The sequence below is a fragment of the Nesoenas mayeri genome, assembly GCF_963082525.1.
Source record: "Nesoenas mayeri genome assembly, chromosome: 3".
Classification (NCBI taxonomy): Eukaryota; Metazoa; Chordata; class Aves; order Columbiformes; family Columbidae; genus Nesoenas; species Nesoenas mayeri.
In genome coordinates, this window is record NC_137544.1 from 109304375 (window position 1) to 109331956 (window position 27582).

General features: G+C 44.6%; 1 protein-coding gene across 1 annotated transcript in view; it reads left to right on the top strand.

The window, feature by feature from the left end:
• Window positions 1-3894: 3894 nt before the first annotated feature.
• The window catches only part of LOC308038706 (tau-tubulin kinase 1-like), a gene marked incomplete at both ends in the record, with an annotated part of 45742 nt that continues 22054 nt past the window's right edge, over window positions 3895-27582 (top strand). The window contains 3 exon segments of the mRNA XM_080341481.1: window positions 3895-3939; window positions 11196-11371; window positions 20810-21368. Of these exon segments, the coding sequence (XP_080197607.1) occupies window positions 3895-3939; window positions 11196-11371; window positions 20810-21368 (780 nt within the window).

The window sequence follows — 27582 nt, forward strand, 5'->3', positions numbered from 1 at the left end:
TCTCTCCCCACAACTGCAGTGATGTAATACTGAATGGAGCAGTCAGAGAGTGAAGTTTAAAGACATCCTTAGCAGACCCATAGTTCTAATGAAACTGGAAAATTAAACCAAAAAAATGTTGATAGACTTATTCTGTGGTAATTAGTTGTAAGAGACTTCTTAGTAAATTCACCATGCTAGTTTTTGAGGTCATGGGAGAGAACGAAAGAAAGGCCATTTTTTGAGACCAATGGAGTGTCAAAGTTGGAACAAAGTTTTAATACATCAATTCTTATATTTGCCAGAAAGTCCTGTACCTCTCTTAGGTTAAGATTTGTTAAGTAAATTGTAAGCTCAAATAATGTTTTCTGAGAATTCTGTTTAGTTGCATGGCCTACAAGAAAGCTGCTGGGATGCTGCAGATCTGCTTGCTGCAAGTGAGAAATCTCCAAGGAAATTTCAAATGCTGTATTTCCACTAGTATTAACAGCCAATGTTTTGATAAAGCAAACACTACACTGATAGATCTGAAACAAGACTTCGATCCGGTAAGGGAAAACAGTATCCAATAAATATGACAGCCAAAATGGAGTTGGAAACTTTGAGGAATACATTTATGACAACCTTACAGGCTGACTGCATTCGATTGGACTTGCAGATTTGTCTATTTATAGCTACACATAGAAACAACCTGTGGCCATTGTGGGACAGTATGATGAGATTGCTAGCAAACTGATATACCGGCTGTTATATACCAATTGTCACTCTGATCAAGAAAATGCAGGGAATGAATTTAAGCCTTAATAGGCCATGATCCTTTTGTCATATATGTACCATTTGTGAAATTTAATTCTGATTTTTTTTTTATTTGTAATCTATGTCTTTATAAATTGCACTAGCTGGTTTTCTTAACAGCACAGCTTTTGGCATGCCTAAATGTAAATTGCTGCAGAACCTGCAAGTCTTTAACATCAGGTCATAGGCCATACTTGTATTTGGTCTGACCCTACATACTTGCAAAGTTTTTGTTGATGGTTCTGGGAAGTCTCATAAAGCTGTAGTGGGTTGGTGTGAAGATAACAATTGGCATCATTCTGTAAAAATTTTTGAAGGTTCAACCCAATTAGCAGAACTTGGCACAGCTTTAAATTACTTAGAGCTTTTTAAGGAGGAACCTCTAAATTTGATTTGTGATTTTTATTACGTAGTCAAGGTCCAACGCACGTATCTGGTTCTGAAGTTTTTTTTGTTTATTTGTTTGTTTGTTTTTTTAGAAAAGGGGGGAAGTAGGGGAAACACCACAAAAACAGTTGTCAAAAGCATTGTATGTGATGAAATACTTTGCAAGTATGACCCAAAGCCATGCTAAATCAGAAAGAACCTACATTAGTTATGGTCAAATCACTAGTCATTGGAAAAGGCCTCATCAGTTGATAACCTGGGGAAAAGGTTATGTTTGTGTCATTACAGGCCAAGGATTGAAGTGGATTCAACAAAGATTCAACAGATGCAGATGGACAGGAGGGAGATAAGTTGTGAGGACTGTTTCAGATGTAAACCATGGATCCTAATTCAGTGTTACAGATGCTCGCAGACCTGGTGGTCTAGAAGCCTATTAGCAAGCAGGTGGGTGTACCTTCTGTGGAAAATGGCAATTTGAACAATCAGCAGGAGATCCAAGAGGGTGATATTATGATTAGATAGTTAATGCATAGATAAGGTAAAATTATGAGATATTTCTACCATAGTAATCTAAGTTTAGCAACTGATAAAGTTTTAGAAGGGATATTAAGGTTAAGCTATTGATCTTCTAAATAGGTTGAGATAACTTTTAAGATATTAATTCAATTATTAGTATATACTGATGGTATTAAGTATGTTACCCTATAAACTGCACAGTTATAAATCTTTTAGGAATTTAAGAGAATATATAGTATTAACTTGTCTGGTTATTTTGAATCTATTAAAATAGTGTGATAATAAGGTTGTAATGATAGAATTAAGGTTTTAAGAATAGGTAGGTAGTTGTTTGATCTTATTAAGTAAGGTTTAACTGCATTATATGTAATTGTAATTATGCTGTTAATCACGTGTTCTATGTTGCAACATATTTCAAAAATGATGCACCGTGCAGTTTAGGGGGCCTGACTAATTCAGGAAAAGAAAGGGGGAAGTGTGGAGGGGTTTTGATAGATAAAGATCTGTTGCTGAATTAGTCAGGCTCAAAGGTATCTCAAGGCCGCTTCGAGAACAGAGTCCGCTGTGAGAAAGAGGGGCGTTCCTCAATCACTGGGGTCCTAGTGTGGCATGAATCATTGGACGTATCCTCAGTGAGACTCCAACGCACGGACAGCCCATGATACTCATTTAGCAAATCCATGCTTGGAGCGTGGACGCGTGATTAGAATATAGTTACATATATAAGGAGACTTGTTTCTGTAATAAATGGCTTAGCGTGATTCACATTGAATCGACTTGTTTTGCTTAGTCCTTATCTCACTCTAACAAGCTTCCATGCCTATTGCTTCTGTGTCCACACGCAAGCAGGGGAGAGGTCAGCTCCATATATGCAGAAACTCTTCCCCAAACACTCACAGCTGTGCACATGCTACAGCTCTTGTATAAATAAGACTCCAACTAAGCGCAAGAGTCTGTACACCCCATCGGACCGTATCACAAGCGTGTACAAACACGAGACCCCATTCAAAATTATGCACCACTACCGTCGTGTATAAACGTACAAGCACGTCTATGTCTGTGCAGACTGACAAATTTCTATGCAGACGTTTGATACACGAATGGCTACACGTGCAGCCATATCACACAGGCTCTGCTGTTCTTTCACTAAATGACCTCTTTGGAAACGTTTCTCGGGTAGGGCTACCTCTCGGATATTTTTCTGGTATAACTGTGAAAAGTCAGCGCAGGGAAACCGTCTACATAAACACATTTCAATCCTGCCTTGTTTTGCTTTTGTCTCCTCTACCTAGATGATTCCCATTTTCTCTGTTCACTTGAGGTGTCATGATAGTTCTGTTGCACACAGGCACAACCAACACATACAAAGTGTCAGCAGACACACTCACTTGAGCACAACACCAGTGCAGATGCACACAGGAGACGAAATAAACACTCATGCATGTGGAGAGAAAGACGGACTCACATGCGGGTGGAGAAACAGATGGATTCAGCAGGCGCTAAGGCACACAGAGACTTTCAGGGACACTGTCTCCACAAGCACTGGGTCAAGTCTGCAGGTATCCTAGACATTGACAGTCGTGCCAGCACCTGTGACTGTGCAAAACTATCAGACGGTGACAGGAAAGACACTGCCTCTCACACAAGCACACAAGTGTTTGCCTTCAGCTATAGATCAGGGACAAGCTTGTGAAGAGATGCTCTGCTGCACTTTCTTGTTATGACATGTTCTGTTTCGTTTCTCCTGTAGGCTGATTGCTAAGTGTCTTTCCTCAGGTGACTGTGAAGCATTTGCCATGGATGAGAAGTACCATGGCTCAGCGTTCAGTTCTGCCTAATGTCTGTCGCTGATTCTTTCCTAGCAGAGCTCCCTTGTGACTGTCCACATGAGAAATGCAGGACTGTACGACTGGAGAGATGCAGAAGCGTTCAAACAAACACCACAGCTGTACACTCATTCAAGCTTAAACATGAATGGAACCCGCAACCAGGCACATGCACGTGGACAGACAAGCATTTATAAGCACAACTTCATTCACACACAGTTTCATCCCAAAACAGGAGCATATCTGCGGGTAGCTTGCAAATGTGAAGCCATGTCTACGTGTTTGCAGTGTCTCCATCTTAAACAGACGTGTTTACCCTCCAGCATGAAAGTGCATTTCTCGTACGTCCTCCTGTAAGTAGAAGTGAGAGGGCGTGCTTGCAGAAGTGTGCATGCGTGTTGCCACGCGTTTGCTGATTATGTCAGTGTGTGAAAAGGTAGGTGCTTTTCTCTAGCTGCGTATGCGTGCACGTTGTGGTGGGCACATAGACCTAGATGCTTGTGGAAAGGTTTCTGCGTGTTTTTTGGTGAGGAATCCTATGTGTGCACGTGGTAAAAGAGAAGGGGTAAGCAACCAGGTTCCAACACTGAAGAAGGCAGACGATAAATTTTCCTACGCCGTCTCTGTCTTTCAGTATACCTAGTAGGACAAAGAAAACCGCTAAGCCTTGCGATCGGAAAGAGACACACAACAAAACTCACCGCACAGAGGAAAAACAGCAGAGCATCTGTTCACAACCTTGTTTGTGAAGGCAAACACTTTGGTGCTTCAGTGAGTTTAAACATTTCCCTCTAAATGTGTGATTGCGCACACTGGTTCAAGTGGTTGTACAGACCTTCAGTCCTTGGGTGCGGGACTTTCTAAAGTGTGTCTGTGGGCACGTCTGAAAGTATTCCGCTGTCTCAACACGCATACTCGATTGTTTACCTAAACATACGCAGAGGCATTTTAACACGTAGTTTTGCACACACAGAGATGGTCACTGTTTACAGCACAAAGAGTCCTCACTTTCCTGCCATCAGAAAGAATACTGCACCAGCGCAGGGCAGTGCCAATGCCCACACGTGTGTGACCAGAGTACCTGGAGTCAGGAAACGAACAGTATGATGCGAAACTCTTGTCCGTGTAGTCTCATCTTGGAGTAAGAAGGGCTACGGAAGCCAGGCATAGCAAGGGCTCTTAGCCGGCGTTCTTATCTGTGTTTCTTGATCTCAGGCTAGGAGTTGCTATGGGTAAGATTTGGTTCATTACCTTGGTGTGCCTATGTGCTCTTGGCAGGTCTGTGAGACCTTGGGATTTTGTGGCTCTGTCTAGATGTATAGGAAATAGTATATGTAGAATGGTGTGAAATCACAACCGTGCATGTGTGTTCAGCTTGATTTGTGATTGCAAACATGGAATGAGCATGTGTGAAACTTCTTTATACAAGAGCTGCAGCAAGTGCACAAGTGTGAGTATCCCAGAAGGGCTGATGAGCCGGGTTGGAAGGGAGGGGAGCACAGGCACGTCCTAGGCAATTGCAAAGGAAAGAAGAAGAAACATAGTCTGAAAGAGAAATAGAGGGGAAGAAGAGGTGCTGAAGTTGGAAGCCTTTCCTTGCTAGAAGGAATTAGCGCAAGGTCCTTCAGATATGATTTTTCCCTGATACCACGCTCTGCTCTTCTTTGGCTAAATGACCTATTTGGAAACATTCTATATCACTGTGGGAACAGGTAGGTGCTTTTCCGTAGCTGCGTAAGCATGCAGGCGGTAGCTTTTGCACACATCTGTGTGTTTGCAGAAAGGTGTCTTTCTGCCTGTGTTTCTGTGAGGGAGCCTATGTGTGCATGCAGACAAAGAAAAGATAAAGCAGTAGGCTCCAATTCTTGCATATTCATAACAATTTGGGGCAATTTTTCACATACCAAGCCTCTACAGGAGAAAGAATGGCCTAAAAACAGGATACTGATTATTTCACAGTCTTTGCTGCCATCTAGCGTCAATTGCAGGACATGCGGTCTGTTTCGGCGGAGATTCTGAGGGTCTTTTCATCTGTCTGACGATCTACCTCTCCACGTTGGCAGTTCTCCTCTGAAGCGCAACTAGTACACACTTACATGAAGTAAATGATTAGTTCATTACATAAAATACATCTGTTAATTTCTAGTCAAACATAAGCTAAGAACCCTGCTTCTATACAACTTAATCTTCTGTCTGCAAGTCCTCGTGCTGGAGAATCTAAAATTTGAAAAATATCCCTTCGTTCTGCAGGTGGTTAGAGGGCAGGTATGATGGCATTGCTTGAGGATGGGTAAGTCCTTTGTACCTTGTTCGCAGTCTATATTGCTTCAGCAGCTTCCATTCCTATCGCTTTTGTGTCCACACGCAAGCAGGGGAGAGGTCAGCTCCATATATGCAGAAACTCTTTCCCAAACACTCACAGTTGTGCACATGCTACAGCTTTTGTATAAATAAGACTCCAACTAAGCGCACGAGACTGTACACCCCATCGGACCGTCTCACAAGCGTGTACAAACACGAGACCCCGTTCAAAATTATGCACCACTACCGTCGTGTATAAACGTACAAGCACGTCTATGTCTGTGCAGACTGACAAATTTCTATGCAGACGTTTGATACACGAATGGCTACACATGCAGCCATATCACGCAGGCTCTGCTGTTCTTTCACTAAATGACCTCTTTGGAAACGTTTCTCGGGTAGGGCTACCTCTCGGATATTTTTCTGGTATAACTGTGAAAAGTCAGCGCAGGGAAACCGTCTACATAAACACATTTCAATCCTGCCTTGTTTTGCTTTTGTCTCCTCTACCTAGATGATTCCCATTTTCTCTGTTCACTTGAGGTGTCATGATAGTTCTGTTGCACACAGGCACAACCAACACATACAAAGTGTCAGCAGACACACTCACTTGAGCACAACACCAGTGCAGATGCACACAGGAGACGAAATAAACACTCATGCATGTGGAGAGAAAGACGGACTCACATGCGGGTGGAGAAACAGATGGATTCAGCAGGCGCTAAGGCACACAGAGACTTTCAGGGACACTGTCTCCACAAGCACTGGGTCAAGTCTGCAGGTATCCTAGGCATTGACAGTCGTGCCAGAACCTGTGACTGTGCAAAACTATCAGACGGTGACAGGAAAGACACTGCCTCTCACACAAGCACACAAGTGTTTGCCTTCAGCTATAGATCAGGGACAAGCTTGTGAAGAGATGCTCTGCTGCACTTTCTTGTTATGACATGTTCTGTTTCGTTTCTCCTGTAGGCTGATTGCTAAGTGTCTTTCCTCAGGTGACTGTGAAGCATTTGCCGTGAATGAGAAGTACCATGGCTCAGCGTTCAGTTCTGCCTATGTCTGTCGCTGGTTCTTTCCTAGCAGAGCTCCCTTGCGACTGTCTACATGAGAAATGCAGGACTGTACAACTGGAGAGATGCAGAAGCGTTCAAACAAACACCACAGCTGTACACTCATTCAAGCTTAAACATGAATGGCACCCACAACCAGGCACACGCACGTGAGCAAACAAGCATTTATAAGCACAACTTCATTCAAACACAGTTTCACCCCAAAACAGGAGCATATCTGCGGGTAACCTCCAAATGTGAAGCCATGTGTACGTATGTGCAGTGTCTCCAATCTTAAACAGACGTGTTTACATGTGGACAGACGCAAGGGAGCTCTGCTAGGGAAGAATCAGCGACAGACATTAGGCAGAACTGAACGCTGAGCCATGGTACTTCTCATCCATGGCAAATGCTTCACAGTCACCTGAGGAAAGACACTTAGCAATCAACCTACAGGAGAAACGTAACAGAACATGTAATAACAAGAAAGTGCAGCAGAGCATCTCTTCACAAGCTTGTCCCTGATCAATAGCTGAGGGCAAACCCCTGTGTGCTTGTGGGAGATCATCTGTCTTTCCTGTAAGTGTTGGAGAGTTTCGCTCAGGTCTAGTGTGCTCAAGCTCTATAATCAAGGCCTAGGATACCTGCAGAGCGGTCCCTGCTTGTGTGGAGACAGTGTGCCTGAAAGTCTGTGTTCTTTAGCGCCTGCTGTATCTATCCGTCGCTCCATACGCGTGTGAGTCCGTGTCTTTCTCTCCAAAAGCATGTGGGCGGATTTCATCGCACATGTGCATCTTGCGCTAGTGTTGAGCTCAGCTGAGTGTGTCTCTTGACGCTTGGTGTGCGTTGGCTGTGCCTGTGTGTAACACAGCACAGTCATGAGTGCGCAAGAGAACAGAGAAAAGGAAAATCGCCTAGGTAGAAGCAACGAAGCAAAACCGATTCAGGATTGACGTTTGCTCGACAGAGACGGATTCCCCGCACTGACATTTCACAGTTACACCAGAAGAAAGCTGAGCGGTACATCGACCGGAGAAATGTTTCCACGGAGGTGATGTAGCGAATGAACGGCAGTGTGCGCGGCAGTCAGGACAGTGCCTGAAAAGGGCCCAAACCAGCAGAGCCTGTGTTCAAAAGCTGGTGGCGATGTGACTGCATTGAGGCACGTTCCCGTGTCTGTGAGTGTATAGACGGCTGTTTCATGTTCACAAAAAGGTTCACGGTCCGCTTTTTCTTCTGTGCGTGCACACGCGATGACGTTGTCTCTTCCGAACATCGGTACCTCTGTGCATGCAGAACGACGTGGTCAAACGCGTCTGCCTGTGTTTTGGTAAACAATGGAGTGTACGTGTTCAGACAGCAGCATCTCCACAGACATCTCCACAGACCCAGTTCTGAAAGCCCTGCACCCTTGGTCTGAACGTAGAAACAAGCAATTGCATCGGTGTGCGCAATCACATATTCAAGACGGACGTCTTCAATCTCACAGAAGCACGAACGTATTTGCGTTCAAGCATGTATCCGAAACGATGTGTGATCAGATGAGCTGCTAGTATTTGCTCTGTTCGGCGTGCTTCGTTGTAGCTCTCTTGACGGTCGCAGGCTTATCGGCTTGCTTTGCACAACTATGTATAGGGATAGCATGGGAAAGCTTGCCTTTTGCCTACTTCAGCGCTGGAACCTAGTTGCTACGCCTTCCGTTTGTCCACGTGCACACACACGATTCCTCACCGAGAACCACGCAGAAACCTTTCCACAATCACCCAGCTGTGTGCACACATCACCACGTGCACGCACACGCAGCTAGAGAAAAGCACCTCCCTTTTCACACACCGATGCGTAAAGCAAGCGCCTGGCCACACCCATGCACACTTCCGCAAGAGCGCCCACTCCCGTCTCTTGACAGAAAGACGTACGTGAATCGTAGTGACATGCTCAACGCTATACACGTTTGTTGATGTGTAGCGTACAGCACAGACGCATAGGTGGCTGCACGAGAATACACCTTTGGAGGATATCTGCAGATATGCGCCTGTTCCTGGACGACCCTGTGCGTGAAAGCATCTGTACCTACAGTCGTTTGTCTGTCCACATGCGTGTGCCTTGCTGCAGGCTCCATTCATGCTTAAAAGCTGGAGGGAGTGCACAGCTGTGCTGTTTCTTGTCAAAGTTCCACGTGTTGCGCAGTCCTGCATTTCTCATGCGGACAGATGCAAGGGAGCTCTGCTAGGAAAGGAACAAAGACAGTGGCAGGCAGTACTGAATGCTGCTCCGTGGTACCTCTCCCTCTCCTATGGCAAATGCTTCACAGTCGCCCGAGGAAAGAGGCTTAGCAATCGATCCACAAGAGAAATGAAACAGATCACGCCATGACGCGAAAGAACAGCACGGCGTCTCTTCCCAGATTACCCCTGCTGTATAGCTGAGGGCAAACACACGTGTGCTTCTGGGTCGATTGCTAAGCATCTTTCCTCGGGCGACTGTGAAGCATTTGCCATATCTGCAGATATCCTCCAAAGGTGTATTCTCGTGCAGCCACCTATGCGTCTGTGCAGTACGGTACACATCAACAAACATGTATACCCTTGAGCATGTCACTACGTTTCACGTACGTCTTTCTGTCAAGAGACAGGAGTGGGCGCTCTTGCGGAAGTGTGCATGGGTGTGGCCAGGCGTTTGCTTTACGCATCGGTGTGTGAAAAGGGAGGTGCTTTTCTCTAGCTGCGTGTGCGTGCACGTGACGATGTGTGCACACAGCTGGGTGATTGTGGAAAGGTTTCTGCGTGTTTCCTGTTTCTGTCGAGCAAACGTCAATCCTGAATCGATTTTGCTTCGTTGCTTCTACCTAGGCGATTTTCCTTTTCTCTGTTCTCTTGCGCACTCATGACTGTGCTGTGTTACACACAGGCACAGTCAACGCACACCAAGCGTCAAGAGACACACTCAGCTGAGCTCAACACTAGCGCAAGATGCACATGTGCGACGAAATCCGCCCACATGCTTTTGGAGAGAAAGACACGGACTCACACGCGTATGGAGCGACGGATAGATACAGCAGGCGCTAACGAACACAGACTTTCAGGCACACTGTCTCCACAGAAACAGGGACCGCTCTGCAGGTATCCTAGGCCTTGATTATAGAGCTTGAGCACACTAGACCTGAGCGAAACTCTCCAACACTTACAGGAAAGACAGATGATCTCCCACAAGCACACAAGTGTTTGCCCTCAGCTATACAGCAGGGGTAATCTTGCTAAGCCTCTTTCCTGGGGTGACTGTGGAGCATTTGCCATAGGAGAGGGAGAGGTACCATGGAGCAGCATTCAGTACTGCCTGCCACTGTCTTTGTTCCTTTCCTAGCAGAGCTCCCTTGCATCTGTCCGCATGAGAAATGCAGGACTGCGCAACACGCGGAACCTTGACAAGAAACAGCACAGCTGTGCACTCCTTCCAGCTTTTAAGCATGAATATGTATTTCCGTTCTGTTTATCGGCATGAACAGGCAGCCAGGAAAACCTGCCATTTCCTACTACCTTCCACCAAACTACACTAAAATGTCTATTTGCAGCTTACAGTTGAGACACCTTTTTCCTCCTGTTTGTGACCCAGAATCCTAGAATTAGGTGCACAACTCTTGCAGTGGCACTATGATTGATTAAAAGAATTGCCAGAGTTGACTGTTGGTCAAACCAAGGAACAGGTAACACCTCTCCAGAAAGTGGACATGATATAGCAGTGGTAGCACCTTCTTTAATTTGAAAAGGATTTTACTGTTGTGACAGTTTAATATGATAGGATTGTGTTTCTGCTTCTCAGCCCCATGTCATGATGTCTCCTTTCACCTCTGATGGAAAGGAGAGTTGTGCTGCTGCCATTGGAAGGGAATTTCTTGCTCAAAACTGAATGTGAGTAACTAAAGGGTCACAGTCTTGCTTTTATGCGCATGTAATATATATCCTGGAGGACTTTGGTTTGAGGTCCAAGATTTAAAAAAAATAAAATAAAATTACAAACAGGGGCTCTTAGACATCTTGGATAAGCAGTTGGGGTTTGTATATGTAGCAGATTAGCCCATGATAACTCTTTTTGGTAACTGAAATGCAAAGGCTGCTTTGTAAAGATGTTTAAATATTTTAATTCATTTAAAATCCATACCTTGTTTTAATATTAGATAATTGCCAGGACATACAGGCCCTTGCATTCCTTCAGACATTGCTTGCATAGATTGTGAAAATGCAGCTGAAATTATATCCTGGAAGAAAGCATAGAGCAGCAGTGAAGAATGGGAAATCCATGTCTCTGGTCAGATTTTGAAGTTCTCTGTGTTTACCTCCTACAGACTCAGTGTATGGTGGAAGAGGAGCAGAGAAATGGTGTCTGCCCCAGTTCCCCTGTCCGAGTGCCTCCAGAGTCCCCAACTGCACAAGTGCGCTCCCTAAGATACCGCCGTGTGAACAGCCCTGAATCAGAACGCCTCTCCACTGCTGATGGCAAAGCAGATCTACACGAAAGAAGGTTTGCTCACCCTCTGTAGCCTCCTACTGCTTTTACCCAGCATCTTGAGGTCTGTGGAGACCAATCTAATCATTAGATCAGCAGGCACTGGACGTTCATTTCTGGTTGGAGGTGCTCATGGGCTTTATGATCTTTCTGATGAGACTCATGTCTGCTAATAAGGAGAGTTAGTGGGAATGATTCTTACTCTGTCTCGGGATGGGAAGAACTCCACAGATAGAAGGAGAGACATTTGTTAGAGGGAAGGCAAAGCGTCAGATCAGAGATAATGTAAATAGTCACAAAACTTTTGGCTGGCCTGAGGTGGGAGGGAACAATGGATCTTTTTAGGATACAGACAAGGATCCATGTATTCTGGGAGCTAGCTGGCAGATCTTGATCTGCTGAGTTTCATTATTTCATTATTTTTCATCAACAGCAAGAATAATGTTACTTTTTCAGCATATAGTATTGCACTTGATACCTTCAGATGCATGGCAAAAAAAATAAACAAAACCCCAAGAATAATCAAAATAAGCTTTCTAAAGCATTGTATCCTGGAGAACATGTTACAAGACACAAGCCTTTGGTGCTGGTTAACTCCTTTCATGTCCTTTGTTAATCAGTCTTCCTCTTTTCACTGGAAGTCAAGGCATGGACTGTGGTTGCAGGGCATACTGGTGAAATGCCCCCTCTAAAAGAGGCAGGGGGGAGACAGACCTCCTTCTCAGAGAAAATGTGACAGACTTCAGCCAAGAAGAACAGTCACAAGGAGGCCATAGCTAGAAATGGAGAAGGATCAAAAGAACTAGAGAGTGGATGAGCCCCCAGCGCTACCCTGTTTGTTAGGTACTGTTTTATTCTGGGTGGCTGGAGGAAGCTGTGATTCTTCTCTGTAATTCAGGAAGGATTGTGTCCTGGTTTTGTTAAAAACAAGTTTCTCTTTCAGTGAATTTTGCCTGTCAGCTGAAGCCTTCATATTAACTGCATTTTCCTGGAGAACCAGACACATGTTTTGGTAAAACCTAGCAATGGAATGCAAACTTATTGATAAGCATGGATGGACATCTCGCGAGAGGGGCGACGAGGAACAACTGACCAACTGTGTATAACATTCCATTCACGTGAATACTTCATATAAAATGGGAGATCACGAGGATCTTGGCCCTTCTCGTCCCTTTTTCCTCTTGTTCTTATGGCCGACATTAGGAGAGGACCTTGCTAGTCGTCCCTGCGAACTGAGGCCTAGTGACAGACTGAATCCAGCTCTGGTTGGCTGTGGAGTCTAATCCAGGACTTTGGGTGCCGGCTCTGCAGTTGCTGAGACTTTCAAGATTGGTTTTGTATATTTTGTATTATTTTCTCTATTCTTATTAATAGCATTAGTAAAACATCTTTAATTTTTTCCAACTCTCTTCTCTCTGTCCTTCTTTTTTCCTCCCAATCGCCTCTCCTGAGTCGAAGGGGGGAGAGGGAGGGGCAAAAAGGAGGAAGTGGGGGGGAGAGGGGATTAACAATACATCTGCCAGGGTTTTATTGTCACCCCGCAATCTTAACCCTCGACAGATAATTGACGCCCAACGTGGGGCAAGAGAAAGGGGTAAATCTGGAGATTTTTTGGCTTTTCTACTGCTCTGACGTACCTTTCAATTTTCTTGGCACGGTGCCAACTCATAGAGTTGTGGTACTCGCGCGCCTGTTTGCTTCGGATATTATTTAGTGGTATTAAGGCAAAGTGAATTCCACTGATTTAAAGATGTTATGGCTTAAGTTGTATCAGTTATTTTCTGCATTGTGCTCACTGATTCCATATCTGTGTTGGGCTTTCTTTTTAAATCGGAGTATTCATTATATAACAACAAGGAACTGGACAATGGTCATGATGATACTGTGTGGTTTGTCACTGGTTTATGTCATTATACTGCAGCCGCTAATGAATTTCTACTCGCTTCTGCTTTACCTTGAAAAGCCTCCAGGAGAGATTAAAGAGCAGTACGGCTCTGTGTTTGCTAATTGGTCAAGCGAATCTATAGAAAGGCTGACTAACAATACTTTCGTTTTTTCGCTAGGACAGTCCGCAAATGTTTTCGAGAGCTTTGAATACCCTTGGAGTTTTGATAGAACTGTGATGGTGTTATCTGGTTTGCTGAATGTGTGTCAGTTTGTGCTTCTGTTAAGAGAAATGGCGTTTAACAGGAGGTTTGCGTCTCTTTGCTGTCCTGAGATTTGTGGTGCGTCTTCGGAAGCTTTAGCAAAAAGCACTCCGGGCTGCTCGAGAAAGAGCAAAACAGTGAAAGCAGCCACTGCCCCCCCACCGGCGCCTTCGCAGGCTGAAGGTACAGCTCCTCCGCAGAGTGCCAAGGTCACTTTTGAAAACACTAATTCTGCAGCCTTAAAGGCAGCCCCTCCTTCTTCACACACTGGGCACTGTTGCTGTGATCACTGTGACAGTCATTCAGACTCTGGAAATGAATCAAATGATGGTAAACCCATATCAGCATCAGTTGCTGGTTGTAAGAAAGTCACTAGAAAGACTACCCGTGCAGCAGATGATGGCACAGGGCCAACATCAACCCAAGGGGCACCATCAGGACAGGGAGGAGATGAAGTGACCACCACTCGGTCCTTTTCTCCAGGTGAGCTGAGAGATCTGCGAAAAGACTTTAGTCGTCGTGAAGGCGAGAATATTTTAACCTGGCTGCTCCGATGCTGGGGCAATGGAGCAGATACAATTGAACTGGAAGGTGGTGAAGCCAGGCAGCTGGGATCTCTGTCAAGAGATTCCACCATTGATAGGGCAATTTCAAGAGAGTCTAATGCCACTACTCTCTGGACCCGACGCCTGGCAGCTATGAAAGTAAGATTTCCCTACAAGGAAGATTGTATATCCAAGTTAGGGAAATGGAATACTATGGAGAAAGGTATTCAGTTCCTGAGAGAATTAGCTGTGCGAGAGATCATCTATTTTGGACCAAACAGCCAAGAGGGAACAGACCCAGATAGAATCAATTGTTCACGACCTCTGTGGCGCAGATTTGTACAAAGTGCATCGCCTGCATATGCTAAGTCATTGGCAGGAATGCTCTGGTCATCTAGAGTTGGACAAGATATTACTGAAGTGATTGAGCAGCTCCGTGACTTTGAGGACAGCCTTGCTGGTTCTCTACGGGCTTGTGTCTCTGCTGTAGAGAGACTGTGTGAAAAATCTGATGACCGGTTTGAAAAGCTATTGCAAGAAATCAAAGAACTCAGGGAAGACACGTACCATTCACGACCTGCACAAACCTATGTTTCAGCTGTTAGGAAAAGGCGTTTCCAATCTTGAGAGAGAGGACAGAGGCAGCCCACTAAAAGAGGTTCACTGTGGTTCTTCCTACATGAGCAGGGAGAAAACATGAATAAGTGGCATGGGAGACCTACCTCAGAACTTCAAGAACGAGTACGTGAGATAAAAGGAAAAACTCCTAGGAAGGTGGCTGCTCCAGTTTACAAAAGGAGCAGAAGAGATTCTGATGCTCTTGAAGGAACCTCTAATTCACACCCAGAGACTGTGCAAAACAGAAATTAGAGGTGCCCTGCCTCCAACCAGGTGGAGGAAAGGGATAACAGAGTTTATTGGACTGTACAAATACGATGGCCTGGTACAACACAGCCCCAGGAGTACAAAGCTTTAGTGGACACTGGTGCTCAGTGCACAATAATTCCTTCTAATTATAAAGGAACGCAATCCATCAATATTGTTGGAGTGACTGGGGAATCCCAGGAACTGGCTGTTGTAGAGGCTGAAATGAGCCTAACTGGAAAAAACTGGCAAAAGCATCCCATTGTGACTGGTCCAGATGCTCCGTGCATCCTTGGCATAGACTACCTCAAGAGAGGGTATTTTAAGGACCCAAAAGGGTATAGGTGGGCATTTGGTATAGCAGCTGTGGACACTGAGAAAATTGAACAGCTGTCTGATTTGCCTGGTCTTTCAGATGATCCTTCTGTTGTAGGATTGCTGATGGTTGACGATCAGCAGGTGCCAACTGCTACCATGACAGTGCATTGCCGGCAATATCGCACCAATCGAGACTCTTTGATTCCTATCCAGAAGTTGATCTGTCAATTGGAAAGCCAGGGTGTGATCAGTAAGACTCGCTCACCTTTTAACAGCCCAATCTGGCCAGTGCGTAAGTCTAGTGACGAGTGGAGACTAACTGTGGACTATCGTGGCCTGAATGAAGTTACGCCACCACTGAGTGCTGCTGTGCCTGACATGCTAGAACTGCAATTTGAACTGGAGTCAAAGGCAGCTAAGTGGTATGCTACAATTGACATTGCTAATGCATTGTTCTCTATTCCTGTAGCAGCAGAGTGCAGGCCGCAGTTTGCTTTCACCTGGAGAGGCATCCAGTACACGTGGAATCGCTTGCCCCAGGAGTGGAAACACAGTCCTACCATCTGCCATGGACTGATCCAGACCACACTGGAGCAAGGTAAAGCTCCAGAACACTTGCAGTATATTGATGACATCATCATATGGGGCGACACAGCGAAAGAAGTCTTCGAGAAAGGTGAGAGAATAATTCAGATTCTTTTGGATGCTGGTTTTGCCATAAAACGAAGCAAGGTCAAGGCACCTGCACGAGAGATCCAATTTTTAGGAATAAAATGGCAAGATGGCCGTCGTCAGATCCCAATGGATGTGATCAACAAAATTGCTTCAATGTCTCCACCTACTAATAAAAAGGAGACACAGACTTTCTTGGGCGTTGTAGGTTTTTGGAGAATGCATATTCCTGACTACAGCCAGATTGTGAGCCCTCTCTATTGAGTGACTCATAAAAAGAACCAATTTGAGTGGGGCCCTGAACAACGACAAGCCTTTGAACAAATTAAGCGTGAGATAACTCATGCGGTGGCCCTTGGACCAGTTCGGACTGGACTAGATGTTAAAAATGTGCTCTACACTGCAGCCGGAGATAATGGACTTACCTGGAGACTCTGGCAGAAAGCACCAGGAGAAACCCGAGGTCGACCCTTAGGTTTTTGGAGTCGAGGATACAAAGGATCTGAGGCCAACTATACTCCAACTGAAAAAGAGATACTAGCAGCATATGAAGGAGTTCGAGCTGCTTCAGAAGTGATCGGTACTGAAGCACAGCTCCTCCTAGCACCTCGACTGCCAGTGCTGAGCTGGATGTTCAAAGGGACGGTTCCCTCTCCACATTATGCGACTGAAGTTACGTGGAGTAAATGGATTGCATTGATCACGCAACGAGCTCGAATTGGAAGTCCTAACCGTCCAGGAATCTTAGAAGTGATTACAGACTGGCCAGAAAGCAAAGACTTTGGGATGTCTCCAGATGAGGAGGAAGTAAAACGTGCTGAAGAAGCACCACCATATAATACTCTTTCAGAGACTGATAAGCAGTATGCACTGTTCACAGATGGATCCTGTCGTCTTGTAGGAAAACATCGAAGGTGGAAAGCTGCTGTGTGGAGTCCCACACGACAAGTTACAGAAGCCACTGAAGGACAAGGTGAATCTAGTCAGTTTGCAGAAGTGAAAGCCATCCAGCTGGCTTTGGACATTGCTGAACAAGAAAAGTGGCCAATACTTTATCTCTATACTGACTCATGGATGGTAGCAAATGCCTTGTGGGGGTGGCTACAGCAATGGAGGAAAAACAACTGGCAGCGCAGAGGTAAACCCATTTGGGCTGCCGCACTGTGGCAAGACATTGCTGCTCGGCTAGAGAGCCTGCCTGTGAAAGTTCGGCATGTAGATGCTCATGTGCCTAAAAGTCGAGCCACCGAGGAACATCTAAACAACCAACAAGCAGATCAAGCTGCTAAGATTAAAGTAGCTGAGGTGGACTTGGACTGGCAACATAAAGGTGAACTTTTCCTAGCTCGATGGGCCCATGATGCTTCAGGGCATCAAGGTAGAGATGCAACATATAAATGGGCTCGCGATCGAGGGGTGGATTTAACTATGGACACTATTTCACAGGTTATTCATGAATGTGAAACTTGTGCCGAAATTAAGCAAGCAAAACGGTTAAAGCCTGTATGGTATGGTGGGCGATGGTTAAAGTATAAGTGTGGAGAAGCTTGGCAGATTGATTATATTACACTTCCACAAACACGTCAAGGTAAGCGTTATGTACTTACAATGGTGGAAGCAACCACCGGATGGTTGGAAACATATGCTGTGCCTCATGCTACAGCCTGAAATACTATCTTGGGCCTTGAAAAGCAAGTCCTTTGGCGACACGGTACGCCAGAAAGAATTGAATCAGACAACGGTACTCATTTCAAAAACAGTATTCTAGACAATTGGGCCAAAGAACATGGTATTGAGTGGGTATATCATATTCCATATCATGCACTAGCCTCTGGGAAAATTGAAAGGTACAATGGTTTGCTAAAAACTACACTAAAGGCACTTGGTGGTGGAACCTTTAAAAACTGGGATTCACATTTAGCAAAAGCCACTTGGTTGGTCAACACCAGGGGATCAACCAATCGAGCCGGGCCTGTCCAATCAGAAATTCTACGGACTGTAGAGGGAGATAAAGTCCCGGTAGTACACATGAAAAATATGTTAGGAAGGGCAGTCTGGGTTACTCCTGCCTCAGGCAAAGGCAAGCCCATTAGTGGGATTTTTTTTGCCCAGGGACCTGGCAGCACCTGATGGGTGATGCTTAAGGATGGAGAAGTTCGGTGTGTACCTCAAGGGGATTTGAGCTTAGGTGAAAATATTCAATACTGAACTGCATTATGTGAATTGTCGTACTAACAGTATTTAATAAGTGTCTTTCAGATCAAGACAGTGATGATGAAACAAGAGCTAGCTTCTCTGAGTGGCGCCTGACAACTTCTTCGAAGTTGATGTCTTTAACCCACAAACAGTGCACTTGTACCATTTTTCCTGCCCTGGGAGACTGTTGTGACAAAATGAACTTAATGAACTTTTCAAAGGATGGTCCACTGATTAAGATTAATTACTCCTGGGTATATATGTACATATGTGTATATATATATATATAGTAGTAGTGATTAATTAGATTGTGTTGATAGATTGTATTGATAAGGTTTAAGCATTCAGTGAATGGCATATTATAAGGGGTGGGATGTCCTGGTTTTGTTAAAAACAAGTTTCTCTTTCAGTGAATTTTGCCTGTCAGCTGAAGCCTTCATATTAACTGCATTTTCCTGGAGAACCAGACACATGTTTTGGTAAAACCTAGCAATGGAATGCAAACTTATTGATAAGCATGGATGGACATCTCGCGAGAGGGGCGACGAGGAACAACTGACCAACTGTGTATAACATTCCATTCACGTGAATACTTCATATAAAATGAGAGATCACGAGGATCTCGGCCCTTCTCGTCCCTTTTTCCTCTTGTTCTTATGGCCGACATTAGGAGAGGACCTTGCTAGTCGTCCCTGCGAACTGAGGCCTAGTGACAGACTGAATCCAGCTCTGGTTGGCTGTGGAGTCTAATCCAGGACTTTGGGTGCCGGCTCTGCAGTTGCTGAGACTTTCAAGATTGGTTTTGTATATTTTGTATTATTTTCTCTATTCTTATTAATAGCATTAGTAAAACATCTTTAATTTTTTCCAACTCTCTTCTCTCTGTCCTTCTTTTTTCCTCCCAATCGCCTCTCCTGAGTCGAAGGGGGGAGAGGGAGGGGCAAAAAGGGAGAAGTGGGGGGGAGAGGGGTTAACAATACATCTGCCAGGGTTTTATTGTCACCCCGCAATCTTAACCCTCGACAGATTGTTTGTGTTGCTGTTAATAATTTAGAGCTTGAATAATAATTCTTGTGTCTTGGTACCTCTTCTTTTCCTTGGTCAGAAGAAAGGCACTTTAAAACAGGAAGGGAAAGAAGTCATTTATAACAGTCAGCAACACTAGTCCTGTATATTCACTGAATGCTTTTAACTCCTTCCTTTATTTCTCTAGCTCTTCCTTATCTACTCAGCATCATGCTAACTTAATATAGAAAATGTGTATTACCCAAAATACATCCTTTTCTCCTGCCTTCTTACCTCAGCTTCTGTTTTAAAAATCAAGATATTTTTTCATCTTGCAAGTAGCCTGCACCAAGTATGTTGCATATACAATCCCACTCTGCCACACAGTCTACTCATTATTCCATTTTTGACTTTTCACGACACAGACCTGAATCGCAGCACTGGGAAATTCTTCCGGCTTTCTGGAGTAAATTGTTCCACTCCAGGAGTCTCTCCTCTCCTGGGGAATGCATGAAAACATTGCCTAAGTCCAGAGTTTCCCTTACTTTTTTTAGCAATAGCTTTTAAAATCCAGTTCTTATCACACACAGTGTATTCTTACTTTGTATACTTAGTGTTTCCTATTCACAATAATATATTTTCAAGAACTAACAAAGACAACCTTGCTTCTTTCAGATCCATCAAGATGGCTTTTGCTGAGAACTTAGGTTTTGCTCGCAATTTTCTCTATATCAATCTTGGGTTCACCTCCTTCTCTAATTCCCCTTTCTTAGTCAGAAATTTGACATTGCAAGCGCCGTTATTTCCATCTCAGCTCTGACCTTCCTCTGTGTTGATGATATCCAGTTTTGCTTAGCAGCCTTCACCAAATGGTCAGTCACTTCTCTGTTTCCCCTCATGCTTTCTCACACATGGAAGGCTTTTCCCAGAAGAGTCTGCAAGGCTGTTTGGTCTTTGTTGAAATCCTTTTGTAAAATGCACTGCAGCTGTCTTTTTCTGACCAGCAGATGCTCTGCTTTTGTACAGCAAGCTGCTAACGGCTGTGGTGGACAGAGAAGCAAAGTTAGCAGCAGGTGCAGGCCAAATGAGAAGCATGGATTATACCACTGTGGAGTAGAGTGCTAGAAATGCCACTGTTTTTTCCTGCTAAGATGCTGCCAGGGCCATTGGGGCACAGGGAGCTTCCAGGGTCTCTTTGGAGGGTATTTCTGCATGGCTGGAGAAGCTGCTGCTATTTAGACTGTGACTCGCTGAACCTTATGCTACCCATTGTAAAAAAGTACTAACCATATTTTCTTCCTGCTCCTCCAAAGTATTTTGGGGTCATCTGTGCACAATAGGATCGAAGATTTCTTCTGTCTTTGAAGAACTCCTGTGGCCACCTTAGAGGCTTCAATGGCCACTCAAGTGGTAGCACAGTGCAGCTGAAGAGGTTGTAAGAGCCAAGCAGAGACACTGTTAAGTCAGACAGTAGATTAAGGATTTAGGGGGTGTTTTCTTTTTCACAAACCAATAGTATTTACCAAAGGCTTAAGAGTATATTGGTGTTGTTGGGGGAAACTGGTTATCATCCTGTCATCTACAAGGAAGAGAGGTGCTGCATTGGCTCTCATACTGAAGCACTTTAGGGGGAACATCTTTTTTGCCACATAGATTCTAAAGAAATATTTTTGCTCAAGCCTAATGGTTTCATGTTCTGTCTTTAGATCTCGAATGGATTTACCTGGCTCTCCATCACGGCTTGTATGCTCCTCCCAGCCAGCCCAGATGCTGTCCATTGATACTGGCCAGGCTGATCGGCAGGCAAGTGGTAGGATGGATGTGTCTGCTTCGGTGGAACATGAAGCCCTCAGCAATGCCTTCCACTCAGTACCACTTGCAGAGGAGGAGGACTTTGATAGCAAGGAATGGGTTATCATTGATAAGGTGACAGAGCTGAAGGACTTTCACCCAGGTGCTGAGCCGAGCACCTCTGGAACCACAGATGAGGAGCCTGAGGAACTGAGACCTATTGAAGACGGTGAGGAGAGAAAGCGCTTAGGAGGAGATGCTGCAGTCAGGCCAAAGACGCATGATGGACGAGGTCGGGGTATGCAGCCTGTGACTGAGGAGGACAGTTCCCACAGACATGAAGGACCTTCTCAAACAGTATCTGACAGTAAACATGAACAGCAGATGGGAAGTCCAGCCCACTCTCCCCTACATTCAGCACCAGCTTTCCGACAAAGGAGACGAGAATCTGAACCTACTGGTCCTCAGAGACAGGTAAGATCCCTGGGTCTGTATTTTGTTGACTAACATAGCATCATCTTAGAAAACCTCAACTGTACTGGAGAAGTCTGTGACTCAAGCATGGATGCTTTTGTGAAACTGTTTCTAACAGTGCTTCTAAATGTTGTGAACAACTTAGAAGTGCTCCCTATAGCTAGTAACATCCCCTGCAAAGGACACACTCTTATCAAGATCTTTCAGCTGATTTGGCACAGTGACAAGAGGAGAGCACAGCTGTGGTTGTAGGTATCTTGAATCAGTTCTCTTATTGCTCTACCACAGTGTTTTGTTAATAACCACTTAGCTGTATGCAAGTGTTGCCAGCCAATCTTCTCCACATAGTTTCTCAGCAGCAACAGCAGTGTCTGCCCTCTATTCTAATCACACATCAGCACTGGGCACAGCAATGCAAATCATGAAATAACTCCCTGAGATTAAACTTTTTTCTAAATACCTAATAAAAAGCTCAGAGGAACCAGCACACACATCACATCAACCTTACTTCTGTGATTGACATTGTTGTTAGCAGAACTCACAGAAATGTTCTTTACCTACTCTGTTTGTTCCAGATAGTTGTAGAGGGCTTTTTTCTTTTGGTTTTGCTTTTTTTCTGTGGTCCTCTGAAGATACAAAGAACTTCAGGCTTTAGTGGGAGGCAATTTATTAGATGACCTGGAAAAACATTAGATACTGTTGGGCTCCGAGTTCCTCTGTCATGTCTAATCTTCGTTTCTCAGACGTTCAGAAGAAGGCTGTCCCAGAATGTTTACTTCAAGAGACAATAAAATTGTTCTCCTGAGGGCTTTTTGTATTTGTAGGTTAATGAATGTGGGATCCATAAGAGCAGGCAAGTCTTGGGTCATGTACACAGTGACATCCTCCTGTGGCAGGCGTTTGGGCAGCCTGCTTGTTCCTCTCTGGAAGCTGGTAATTCCATGTCCTATTCCCTCTTGAGCTTATTCTCTAAAGGAGTGTTCACTGGACTGGAGCATGTTAAAAGAGCATCCTTCTGTTCAGGCCTTGACCAGATTCTTCTCTTCTCTGGATCCTGGAGAGGTACAAGAAAAAAGTGCTGTTAATTTGGGCAGCAAAACATGACTGGTGCAATAAACTATATGAAAAGAATCAAACCAAAGTGTTCCTTGCTGAGGTGTATGAGGCTGCAATACTTACAGGAAGGACAGAAATACTGATAGCAGGCTCTAGTGGGACTGTCCTGCTGAGCATGGAATAATAGTAGTCCATGCTTCTCAGGAAGACTGCATCCAGTTGCAAGGTTCCTAGGTGGAGGTGTTTGCTTGTAAGAAGCCAAGATGTTGGATGACACAGATATCCGGAGTTTGCACAGGCAAGATCAGCATAATTGAAAGGGTCTGTGTCTGATTTTGCTCTGTCTGAACACTTATTAGGCTGGTCAGTGCAAGATCTGCAAGTTGTGATGAACACAGCAAGAGCCAGCTGGTAAGAACCAGCCGTAGGAACCAGCAGGAACACTTCACTGATGTATTTAGCATAGCTAAAGAAGGCTGGAGATGCCTTCTTGGCCACCGCACCTAATACGGCTATAAGAAATGACTGGGCGAGTTGGGTATGACACAGTATGAAGGCTGCTTATCCCTGCACGGTGATACTTAAAAAGCAGGCAAAAAAGGTAAATTAATGGGATTGTGGATGATTACTGCTAATATATTAGACAGCCTTGGCTCTCCAGCTGACTGAACATTTTTTTGCTCCTGTATTCTGAAACACCCTCTGGTTACTCTTGGACCTAACTTTGTACATATAGACCAACACTGGACTTCTTTGGCTGGCCAGGATTCAGTTGTGCATCCTTTGAGTTCTGGATCCTTCAGTTGCTTCTATATACACAGCTTTGCAGTGTCATTCCTCTTTTTCCATTTGCTGTCACAGAGCCAACTGCCAACTCCGAAAGGAAGAATTACTTGGTGCCTGAAGGAAAGCATCAGCCTGTTCTCCTTAGGTGCGGCAGAGTTGGAGGGACAGTTGTTTGAGATGCTAATGATTTGACCAAGGAATTAACTAATGAAAATACTGAACGCCTCACTAGCAATGAGAGATGTTTCCTATAGCTCAGGCTTGGGCTTCCTCTGGGTTTGATTGAAATTGTGAACAGATAGTGTGTGTGAGTAAATCTTCCTTACCTTTGGATATGAACTGAGCCTTTAAAATTATCACTAAATGCAGACCTACCATGATTAAGGTCCTAGGCCCTGTTGTACTGATTTGGGACCTCATTCTGGTCTCCCAGAAACTGGTGATCATCCATTGGTATCAGCAAAATACAAACCGAGAGCAAATGGGTAATCCCTGCTCTCATGCTTTTTTCTGTTCCTCCATTCTCTGGCTCCAATATATAACCCATTACTTGTTGCTGGCAAAAAGACAGTCACCTCTGGATTATCATAGAATCACAGCATGGCTGAGGTTGGAAGGGACCTCTGGAGATCATCTAGTCCCACTCAGGATTGCTCAGGAGGGCGTACAATCAGAATCTCTCTGAGGATGGTGACTCCGCAACCTCTCTGGGCAACGTGTTGCAGTGTTTAATCACACTGATGGTAAAAAACCTTTTTCTTATGTTTAAATGAAATTTCCTGTATTTCAATTTCTGCCTATTTCTTCTTGTCCTTTCACTGGGCACGACTAAGAAGAGTCTGGGTCCATATTCTTTTTCCCATCAGGTATTTATAAATGTTGGTGAGAACCCCCATGAGCCTTCTCCAAACTAAACAGTCCCAACCCTCTCAGCATTTCCCCACATTAGGCCTCTTTTATCCCACAGGCAGCCTTCCACAGCCAGGAGAGTGCCACAAATAGAGTTATTTGAAGTTGTGCGTGTCATGACCCTGAGAGGGCAGGAGCTGAGGAGCTTATGAGCCCTTCCCAGCCATTCCCCGTCATTGACTTCTCTGCTGAGAGATCAAGCAAGGACGCTCAGCATGAAGACCTGTGTTGGTAATGCCATGGGTAAGGCAGGAGGCAGTCAGAGGCACATTGCACAGGCTGCCTGGGACAGATCATAGAATCACAGAGTCATAGAATGTCCTGAGTTGGAAGGGACCCACAAGGATCGTCACATCCAGGTCCCGTCCCTCCATTGGACAACCCCAAAATTGACACCACATGTCGAAGGGCATTGTCCAATCACTTCTTGAATAGTGTCAGGTTTGGAGCTGTGACTACCTCCCTGGGGAGCCTGTTCCAGTGTTCCACCTGGGAGTCCAACTTGACCTCTAATCACTGTTTTTCTTCCATAAAAATCTGTGCTGAGACCCTCACTGAGCCAAGAAAATATTCTCAGTTCAGGTGCTGAGCCCATGGGTGCCCCCACGCTCCTGACCTTCATCATTGCCTCATCTGAGGGATGCTATAGTTGTGATGTTGCCCAATACCCTTGGGAGCAGCACGGCTGGTTAGGGGATGTCCACTTCATTGACAACAGTATTGATGCTGTTCTCTTCCTCTGTTGGTTTGAGTTGGTGATGATTATTCCTTGGAAAAAGACACGTAGACACAGGAGAGGGCTGCCTCACAACAAGGACAGGGCTCAAGCATTTTGGGTGATCTGTAGAGCCTCTCTCTCATGTGTTGTAGAGCCCTGGGTTGGCCCAGGTCTCTTACCTGGCTGAACTCTGATTTGCACTGATGACTGAAAGCTGAGCAGGGCTTTCTCTCGGTTATATTTTGGGCCTGGTGGCCTCTGTGTCCCCAGACACTGGAGCAGTGATAAGGGAAATCCTTGTCACTCCCAGAGTGCTGAAAGACAACAGGAGGAAAGGACAGAAACTACAAATTCACTGGCTCCAAGGCAGAAAGAAGAAAAGCTGGGTATATAAATATTATTTATACATGTTTATAGTATAGAAATATATATATCATAGTATATTAATATATATTGTGTCTAAATAATCAAGCAATGGATAGAACCAAAACACAGCAGGCTCTCAGGTTCATAACCATGGGCAGAAGAGGCAGGCTGGGGAAGAAGGCAACAGGAAAAATGCTATATGAAAAGGTGCTATGTGTCTTGGTGTCCCATTGTCCATGGGCTGCTCTGAGGAGACCTGAGGTACCATTTCTCAGTGGTGAGAAATGGGCATTTGCAGAAAGAGACAGACTCTCATTGCCCCTCACTCAGTGTCTTTCCTGTTGAGCTGCACTTGGTGCCTGTTGTAGATGATGTGATTCTTTGATATGCAGCTCTTCCAGCTTCCATCCATGTGAGAAGAGCTTGCCAGCTGATGGAGAAGGATCTGTGTAGAGTTGTCCTCTGTCCCTTAGGCTTTTTAGATTCAGGGTCCTTGTCCATCCATGTGTTAGGAATAAAGGATCAACAGAAAGTGATACTGTAAGAGAAGTAATTCTTATGTATGGTCCTTATATATATACAGGTCATAACAATCGGAACTTCAAGCTCAGTAGAAATTCCTAATTACATTTTAAATCTTTTACATCTATGGAGGCCTATCAATATCACATTTTTCCAGGACTTCCCATGCTGCTCCTGTCCAAACAGAGCAGGATAGGTCTGATGGAAGGTGGTCCAGCCTGATTTCTGCCAAGGGCAGAGGGATAGAAGGGCACAGCACCTCCAGCGTTGACTGTGCAGTTTAAGCATGTCTGTAACCTGAGCTTCAGCCAAGAGGCAGCAATACCTAAGTGCGCTTGCTGATGGGGCATTGCGATTTGCCCCTTCGTGGCCTGGGCAAGGCCCTTGGTACTGTGCTGTGAAGGAGGTCCATCTGGGTAGTTGGAGTGATTAATTTTCATCTGAGAAGTCTTTACCACGTTGAGATGATACATTGGAAATCATGAAGTATGCTGAGCCCAAACATGGAGCAAAAAGTAATAAGAACAATTCTGGTATACTTAGCTGTGCAGCCTCCAAACAGTATACCCAGGACTGAATTTCTACAGCATCTATGGAGAGATTATTTGCTTTATGACAAATTATAGCTGCTATCTAGAATTTCTTTGTCTCTCTCAAATACTTTGTATAACAGTATTACATCATTAGTATTATCTGAGAGTCTGACCTATGCAGTGAAATGCAGTACATTGAGGACTGTAAATAATTGCTCTTCACGTTTAATGCCCACCACAAATTTAGGAAGATAAGATACCTGCCTCAAAGCACTGCAGAGATATTGAAGGTGACAGGAAAGAGATGAGACTGGATGAAGTTCAGTTCTTTTTCTCATATCATTTGCAAAGGCAACATCTCTAGTAAGATAAGGAGAACTGTTTTGGATGAAGAAAATACAATATTGCCTTTTCACATTTCCCAGTTACATTTTGAAACCTACAGAGACTGCCTGGAAAAAAAAAAAAAAAAAAAAAACAAACCAAAAAACGCAGCACAAGGAAGGGAATGGATTTGAAAGGAAAAAGGTAATTCTAGGAAAAATGATCTGTTTTTGGAAACTGAGGTTGCTGACCCCTGTGAAAGTGCTAGTTTCATAGCAGAGGCAGAAAGAAGAGGAAGGACTTAGCATTTTCAGGGTGAAGAATCTGAAGTCATTCCTGTAACGTCTCTGTCTTCTAGTCAGTATGTAGGAAGGTAGGGACTGCAATCTCATCCTTGCACAAGTTGTGCTCTGTGAGTATATTTTCCTTGTTCTCCTGGCCATCCCATGATCACAGAAACAGAAAAGGGGCCTAAGAATGCATCTTCTCCTCATGTCCTCCTGTGGCTCTGTGTTTTGTATTTCTCACTGAAAGAAGAATTATACTCTGCCAGCCTTTCCAGCTGCTGCCTTTCCCCTGCTTATCAAAACTAGAAGCAGGTACTCAATATAAAAGTGTATCAGGGGACCAGTAGTTTAAGTGTCAGAAAAGAAAAGTCCACCAACAGCTCCCGAAGTTACCTTCCCAAATCTCTGGAGCAAGTTTTATAAGACATATTGAAAAAAAAAAAACAAACAACTAAGAATCCTTCACTTTTAAATACACATAATCATTTTAGCACCAGATGTTTCACCATTTCTCTTACACATGGTTTCCAGGTGTGTTCAGACTTTGACTGTTACCTGTTTGCAAGATGTATGAGTAACCGAATGATGTGTCCAGATGAGTGATGCCAGAGGAACAGAGAGGTGAGGCAGGTAGCCCGAAGAGATAGAGAAGGGGACTGACATAGCAGAGCTTGACACTGCTGGTGTCGCTTGTGTCTGCATGTGGCTGGGGA